Source organism: Corvus brachyrhynchos, unplaced genomic scaffold, assembly GCF_000691975.1.
Source record: "Corvus brachyrhynchos isolate BGI_N302 unplaced genomic scaffold, ASM69197v1 scaffold832, whole genome shotgun sequence".
Classification (NCBI taxonomy): Eukaryota; Metazoa; Chordata; class Aves; order Passeriformes; family Corvidae; genus Corvus; species Corvus brachyrhynchos.
This window is the reverse complement of record NW_008236798.1, coordinates 606,385-615,352: the sequence shown is the minus strand read 5'-3', so window position 1 is coordinate 615,352 and position 8,968 is coordinate 606,385. Positions and strand designations below refer to the sequence as shown.

The window sequence follows — 8,968 nt, the reverse complement described above, 5'->3', positions numbered from 1 at the left end:
CATTCCTGGAAAGCATCTGACAAAAAGAATTTCATTGTAGTCCTCAACATTTTAATCCTCATAATTATCCTGTAATAATTAGAAGATATTAAGCACAGGTGCAAGACAGGAAGGCATAAGAAAATAAAGTCTCCATAGGTATGCAGAGCTTTTCAAGACGTATTATGATGTGAACCTGTGGGTTTGAAGGCACAGCTCAGAACAGTGATGCATGGTAAAGAAAAATGATGTGGAGAGGAATTGAAATTACAGTAGAAGATAAAATATTTCAAAATATCACATCAATATGTACCAACCAAATATAGAAAAAGTAATCTATGCATTCCTATTTAATATATTCTTGAAATACTAGGAGCTCAGATCCATGGAAAAGGTATTTTAAAATTCAGACATTACTCTTATTTCTCCCTCATCCCTTTCCCAAAATAAATATGTGCTTTAGGAATGTAATGAAATTCTCCCACATATGAAATTAAAAGAAAGAAGAATTGCTTCCAATTTTTAAAACATTTTTATTTCTGTATTTTATTGAAACTTGTGAAGAATTCCCAGCTAATTCAACAGTTGGGAATCCCAAATAATATACTGCTGAAAACTGACTCTTATAATCTCTTGTAAATGCAAAGGTAAAATTATAACTCATATTTTCTTCAAATTCAAAGCATACAAGCCCACAGTAATATCTATTACACTCACCAGTGACCACTTAGGGTTTTTATTTCAATTTAGATTAATGACAAGTTTAATGATAGTATTTATGAATTCAAGTAGGGTTTTTCTTGGTGGTACTAAGGTTTACCAGTAGTATTCAGAAGATTTTTATCCAAAAGTGAGGAGAAGTCTTGTCTTTGAACTCAACTGAAGCTCAAATCAATTTAGTTACAGGAGTTGAATGTGGACAGGGTTACAATAACCAAGGAAACTCTGTTCCCATAAATGTCTGCTGAGACCAAAATCAAAATGGATTATAATGGTGATAAGATTCAATAATTATGGCTATTACATTAAATTCATATTAATTCTAGAAATACTTCTGCAGTTGTTCTATTTTTCAAAAAGCTGTCATTTAAAAATGGATCATTTAAAAAGATGAAAAGTGTGCATATGTTAGTTAGCTTTTATGGTGGATTTTATGAGTTTTCTAGAACAGTCACACAATTTTATTCTTTCACATCCTCACTCATGTTTCATTTCATTCTCACAGAAGTCACAGAGGAGAAATAGGTATAGATATATTTTTATTTCAGATGTAAAATTCATGCGTCACTTGTAAGTTATGCAAGGAAAATAAGCTTCATTAAACAGAACCACAAGTTGTCTGCAAATACTGATTTGTAATATGGGAGTACTTTCCTTTGAAATCATTAAATCTGCCCAGCTAAAGAAACTTTATCTCCTTGAAAAATTCCACTTACTACCTCATACTGATGAAGAAATGAGTTGTTTTAAAATATGACCCCGACTACCAGTTTCCTCTGTGTTTGCCATGTTATACACATTTGCTTGCTGCAGGAAACACAAAAGCAAATTTTAAAAAATTAGCTAAATACAATTTAAAGGAAATTTTCCAAATACAAGAATTTCAGAATAATCTCATAGCAGCTAAATGAGACAATTTTCATGGTTTATAAGCTCTTGACTCTTTCTCAGAAATGCACACTACCAAAAAAATTCCTTTTACTAATTCTGTTCATCAGAACCTGTTTTCCTCCACAACAATAGAGAAAAAGCATTTTTGTCACTGATTTTAGTGGAAGCAGGGCTGAAGGCAAATTAACCATCAATAGGTAGCAAACGTAACACCCTTACAGTGTTACAATCTGCACTATTTCAGTCTTAAAGCAGCAGCTGCTGAGTACTATTACACTGTACCAACATAAAGAGTTCCTGCACGGACCTGTGTTCTGAATAATAATGGTCAATGAAACCCTTATCTGCCCATGGTGGCTGTTTTGAAGACAGCAATCATGACATAATTATTTTCCTATAAGAAGAAGACAACCATACAAGGACTTAACCCTTAAAGCTGAATGCCAAACAGAAAACTTGCAAAATTCTCCACAAGTCGTTCAAGAAAGAGTCTAAATTTAAATATCAGAATGAAGTGTGTGATTAGAAATTAAATACGAGGGCTAATGAAGGGGGGGAAAGGAAACTAAGAGTGTTATTTGTACTACATCTGATATATAGATATAGCTGTTAAAGTATAGCAAATCAAAATATGTAGCTAAGGATGTGAAAGGAATATCATAACTAGTGGGGCTAAGACAGAAATTTTTATTAGTGCCTCAAAAAGAAATATCCTATTTATGCTTCACATTTAAAAGTCAACATATTGAAGTACTTGAATCAGATAGGAATGGGAAGTTCTTTTAATCTTCTAACTGAAAATTATGTAAAATAACTTCTAATAGGAAGCAAACTTCGTAAATTACAACCATACAAGCTGTAGAAGAGTCCCCAAACCAACTCTACAGGACACCAAAATTTGAAATCAGTCATCAAGAAAATAATTTAAGGTTAAAAATGAGAAAGCTATGCAGCTTCTGTGGTGATAGACGGGAAAAATAAACCAAACAGGTCTTATGAGCTATGATCCACACACATCACATGATCCACAAATGTCTGTAAAAAGAAAAATATATGCATAATGGGAGTACTGGAAAGAAAAGAGATCAGCCTGTTTTGTTTAGCGAGGAGAAACAAAGAAATGCTTCATACGTGTATTTCTTCTCTGGGGGACACTGATAAAAGATCATTTTGCAAAGATAGCAAGATATTGTAGGGAGCGTGTCTCAGAGGTGAATACACACACACAAAAAGTTCATTTCATCAGGTTAATTAATCAGTGCAGCAAACTGATAAGGGAAATAATAATTTTCTCTTTCTGGTATATTTAATCAGTGCAGCAAACTGATAAGGGAAATAATTTTCTCTTTCTGGTATACTAAAATGAATTCCATATTGGACTATATGTGGTTTTGTAAGGTAATGATGTTAATAGGCTCAATGAAACTCAGTGATATGTGATACTCAGGAGTTAAAATTAGACAAATCTTCTGATAATCAACTACCAATTTGGGGATTGTCTTAATCTCTATAAAGCACTAGAATTTGGAGCATCTTGTCTGCAAGCTTGAGTACAACTGCAGTAACTCACAGCCTGATTCTAACTGGTTGAAGAATAACCAGAACTTGGTTGTCATATACTTATTTTTTGTGTCTCAAACTGGATACCCTGAAATACTGAGGGAAAGGTGGTATTCTTAATGAAATTTCATACACTTACAGCAAGTGAAAGTCAGCAAATCATGACTGAAATTCATAGCATTTTTGAATTTAAACTAAATGAATTCGAATTTGAATTTTAACTATTATGAAGTACTTTTCCTCATCTAAACTGCCACAAGATTTTGCATTTATATCTAACCTTAGACTTGAAATAAATACAAAATATTTTTTTCAAAACGTTCCATTTTCTGTTATAGTGTCCTCCAAGCTTCTTGTGGAGTACCTGAAGCAGTCTGGTTTTCAGCTCACAATCAAATATTTTTTAACAGTTCTCTTTTTTTCTTTTTTTTTCCCTCTTAAATATCTGCCATATTTAGAAAAATGTATGTCTGTACCATAAGGCCCATTGGGTGCACAATGTCTGATGAGGGTTTGGGCTAAAAAGAAAATTTTATGAGTGCAAACATTATCTAATCCATTTCTTTCCTGGGTATGATTGTAAATGACCCTTCTGCTTCCACAAGCAAGAGCATAATGCTGTGAGACAGAAACAGCAGCGCCATTAATATGTCTTCTTACACAACCAGTTTTGTAACTTGAAGAATATTGTAAGAAAAACTCTCCAGACCTTTGGTCATATTAATTTATCCAAGAAAGTGTGGTATTGAAATTCCCCACCTAGATAGATGTTTTCACTGACTGATCTGCACTGCAGTATCATTGCAGGAAAACTGGGGTATGTTAGAATTTGCTAAATCCATCCAAGTTTTGAAGTTGTTATTTTCTTTGACCTATCGAGTGGAAGCATTCAGGAGTGAAACATAGAATGCTAAAGTAACTCTAGAGAGTGATTTCAAGTGATTTACTTGATCTCAATAAAAACAGCCTCCCCTGTGGATGAAAGAGACACATTCCATGTAGCAATCCATTTATCAAGGATTCCCTATAGAAAGTGAGGTATATCAACCATTATACGAACCTTAATTGTGATTACATTTTATTGCTACTTAGATTATTAAGTGTTTAAACTACCAGATAACAGAATCTATATTCTCAATAGTCAAAGAGTGTTAACATTAATTTTACTAAATATTTCAGCCCTGTTCCAACAATCTCTTGGAGGAAAGTTAATGGTCATAATCCAAGTAAAGCCCGTCTGAGAAAATCCCAAGCTGTGCTTGAAATACCTAATGTGCAGCTAGAGGACTCAGGAATTTATGAATGTAAGGCTGAAAACTCTCGTGGAAGAAATGTCTTCAGAGGACAGCTACAAGTATACAGTAAGTGTAACTGCACACAGTATTATCCTGAAATGCTTTGTCCATGCTTAAGGCTTTGATTACACGTGAAGCATTCCAAGGTTCTGTAGAAACAAGATACCTTGATATATTGAGTATACCCTATATACCAACAATAGTATTAAATTAAAGTAAATATTTTTATTCCTTAGTATTGCATTAAAGTCTGAAACATAAATAATGTTGACTCCTTCGAAGAACTGACTTAAATACAATTCCATATGGGATTTGTTTTGTTTCATTTTCTAATTAAAGAGTATAGCTGTAATTTTAAAAGTCTATGTCTTTTACACCTGATATAACAATGACATGCAACCTAAACATGAAATATCTATCAGAAAACAATGTTAGAGATGTTTTAGGATTATTATCATACTTTTATTAACATTTTACCTATGCCATACTTGGGTACGCTTTGTCATGGTCATTTTACTGGAGTGAGAGCTGAAGAAGGGGTTTTTTTTGAGAAAATTCTCAATTTTCAATTTTCAATTGCGTGCACGATTTCCATGATTTTCACAAAGTGTTCAACGTTTTCTGTCTAAGACTCAGAAAAAAGTTTTTGAGTGACCATGAAAGCAAAACTGAGCCATGCTTCACATTGAAAAGAAAAAAGGAACCCCAAAAATAAAAATATTTTTAAAACCCCATGAATTCTATATTATACTGTTGCTGCATTCTAGAGTCTAGAAACAAAAGCCTATATAATACATACCATGAATACTTACAAGTCCAAGTTTGACATATATCACATGTAAGCTTGAGTCCCACTACTTTTAATCAATTAAAGCTACACTACTTTCTATCATTCCATGAACCCTAAACCTTAAATACTTAGCAGGAAAGGCCTGCTTCAGGAGGTTATGCAACAAATCTTTCAAACTGAATTGTTTTCTGTCTTCTAACATCACAGCCAGTTGAATTGCTACAGTTTAGATAGATCCTCAAGTTGGTGGATATGTGTAAGAAGGAGTTTTTCTTCTTAATCAATTTTCTTTTTCTTTTCCTGATTTCAGCCCATGGCTCCTAATGCCTTCTCCCCATTACTAACTATACAGAGTTCTCTGCCTTTGTTACACACTTTCATCAAATAACTATAGACTGGCATCATATATTTCATTTATTTTCCACATATGCAAATATTTTCAGGTCCATAGTCAATTTTTCTGTCTCCTCTGGCTTTCCAATGTCTTTATCTTAACTCAGTTGATTTTAGTGAGTACCAGCATATCTCTGGATCATGCTTCTTTCCTTGCTTTCCATTCTCACCCATCTAGAGCCCAGGGCAGGTTTTTGTCTTCGATTTTTTTTACATGCTGGAAAAATTATGTGATGGTTAAGACAACAGTCTGCTCATTTAATTTCAGACTTGTCATCTTGCACTTGCAGCAAAGGTTTTATAATACTTTTGCTGAAAACAGCAATCAAAGCCCAGCACCGACTCTATGCCTACTACTTTGCCAATACCCCACTGATATTTCTCAAATTCTTACTGTAATTTACTCCCATGAAAATATATCAGCTCCTGCAAGGCACCTGAGGGCCAGGGGAATTTAGCAGCTGGTCTTTTTCTACAAAGTCTCTTAAAATGTTAAAAATTAAAAAATTTAATTTGAGTTATAAGGTATATCCCAGCTGATACACTTCCTAACTGTTTTCTAGAGCTGTGAAACTACTAGATGCCGAAGCAGCTTATAAAGGTGTTATAATTATCTCTGCTTCCCTCTTTCAGAGTTAAAAGAATATAAAATGTTCTCTTCAAGAGAGAAGCTAAGATGCTATAAAATGGAATGATTTATTTAAGAGCACCATGCAGATCTTTGGCATAAAATGACAGCAAACATGATGTAGTGTTCTACACAGTTCTTCATCTCTCATTGGCCTTTTGCTTTGAGCAGAAATAAAGATGGTACTCCATGGAAAATATTTACAATGTTAGTTTTTTTCCTGTTCTGTTTAGATAGAAATATGAATTTTTCATTCTTCACCATTGTCTGAACTATATTCTTAGAGTCTCTGCCTTTATGGGATAGAGCACAATTTTAGCTCATTGGTCTTTTTTGCAATAATATAACGACAACTTCTTTAATGTTTAAGGAAGAGAGTTCACTTCATACTGTCTCATTCCTCTATTAACAGATATGTGAGACTATTATATTTTCACCTATCTGCATTAGCAGGCAGCAAGGTCTGAAAAGGTTACAGAGGGCTTTCAGATGGACAATACCAGCAGTGACCTCCAATACAGCAGGACAAGAAGAACAGACTTTACTAGCCCCCTACAAGTGCCTTTCCTTGGCCTCAAGATAAAATAGTCCCCCATGGAGCCACCCACAGCCTTCAATGATCCTGAAGACAGTACTAGTGTCTCACTGACCCACAAACCTTGGCAACTCTTTCCAGAGGTGTTGAGAGGGTTTGTGTAAGAAGGTATTTACCAGCACAACATTTAGCCAAATGTTACTTCACAAAGTTCTCAGCTTCCTTTGCTGACAGCTGATGTTGCAGGATTTGGGGGCATTATCTGAAATGGCCTCTTCTGCTGTACCTTTTGTTCGTAACAACTGTCAACATGAATTATTTACTTGTAGGCTCAGTCTTTTCACTGACATCTTATTCCTCCAGGTGACAACGATTACTGTGGCTCAGAAATTCAGGTGTAGGCCGGCATTCTTCACCAGAGGTTTCTTGTAAAATTTCAGAGCAGTCTGTACGACCAGCTGTGTCATACCGCAGCCTCACAATTTACATATCTCTGTAGGAACTCACTCGCTGTCTGTTTGAATCTTCTTCATTCTGTCAGTTGCATCTGATCTGGGTCACCACAGAATATTTTGGAGAATGCCCAGGACACCCAGTCTGCCTGTCTAGTCACATTTAATCACAAACTAGTGATTTTCCATTTCTTACCTGCTGCTACAATCCAGATACACCATGACTGCCTGATGCAGCTGACAATTCGAATGTTGTTCGGAAAGTGCTGTTTCGGATGCTGACAACTTCACAAAATTGTAGTCTCAGCACTTAGCAGAAATTCAGCTGTAGGCATTAAAAATATCATTTTTAAAATGCCAGACATCCTCTTCTGCATTGCAACCTATTTTGAGAGGTGTGATTTTCCCCCAAGTGATCTCCTCATCCTGTAAGTTTCTGTGAATTTTTATTCAAGCTCAAATTGATTCATAGAAGAGAGCACAAAAATTAAAATGTGAGTGGATATACTTGTCATTAACCTTTTTGTTTCTCCACAAATTCTGGCTAGTAGCATTTTCCCAATGGTAAACACTGGTTTGTGCAATTCCTGCTCCTCTTTCACTCTTACATTTTTGGGATTTTTTCTGTTACCTACTCACTAGTGCCAGGATCAGCAGGGGGTGGTGATGTGAAGAGACTATAGAAACACATTTTTTGGCCGTCTTTCTTTTGGTTGTATCAGTTCCCTCATCCTGCACTACAGCAGTGCCCTCCTCACAGCTGGAGGGGAGGTTTGCCATAACACAAGAATGGAACAAGCAGCTGAGGGCAGGAATATTTTGTAATGCAGTGTAACTGACCATACTGATTTTAAAATCTATTTTAATTACTTCCTTATAAAAACTGCATGAGGAAAAAAGTCCACTCCTGCTATTATAGATTAGGCCACACAGTAAAACTGGCAAAAGAAGAGATTTTGTAGCCAAAATTGTACGTTAATTTTAAATTTTCTATCTCGACTTTCTCACTTATCTTCCTCAGTATGCTTCTCCTACTTTACTCTTCCCAATTAATCTCATATACAGGAAAATAATTTTTTTTTCACTGCAAACTCTGTACTCATTCACATTTTAGGACATCATTTCAAGTCATTTGTCTATATAAAATTTTGGTTTTATTTTCTCTAAGACAAAAAGTTGTTTAAAAATTTGAGAAATAATTGGAATTTTCTGGACCTTAATTTCATTTTTCATAGAAGATTTAAAAACCAGCCTGTAAGAGTGCAGATTTATTGCCAATTTAAATTGTAAAACATTTTGACATCCTTGAATAAGCAGATGCAGAAAGGCAGCATACAATAAATCAAGGATTGGATGGTGATTTTAAAGTCTCAGAAGCACTGTATAAAGCTCTGGCACAACACCCATAAAGACTACCGAACACTAAAATGCATCCTTCTCCCAGTGACCCCAAAACTGTTCACTGGACAGATTAAAAAACAGGAAGACACCTGGTTTTTTCCTAAGATGAATGTTACATTTATAAGAAGAAGAAAAGGACTTGTTACTTTTGAAATATGGTTAAATTTTCTAATTAAAATAAAGTGTGATTATGGAATGAAGTCTTCTTTGCATACACTTTTATCAGGGTTATGTTAAAATATATTTGTTTAAAAAAGACCCAAAAATGGGTCTATAACTCAATTAACATTGAGTTATAAGTTGTACATTCAGTTAAATGCTTCA

The 8,968-nt window shown here is 34.6% G+C and overlaps 1 protein-coding gene across 1 annotated transcript in view; it reads left to right on the top strand.

The window, feature by feature from the left end:
• The window catches only part of LOC103611340 (contactin-5), a 146,319-nt gene that overhangs the window by 10,414 nt on the left and 126,937 nt on the right, over positions 1-8,968 (top strand). Inside the window, exon 2 of the mRNA XM_008628841.2 lies at positions 4,330-4,511. Within this exon, the coding sequence (XP_008627063.2) occupies positions 4,330-4,511 (182 nt within the window). The remainder of the gene's footprint in view (positions 1-4,329; positions 4,512-8,968) is intronic.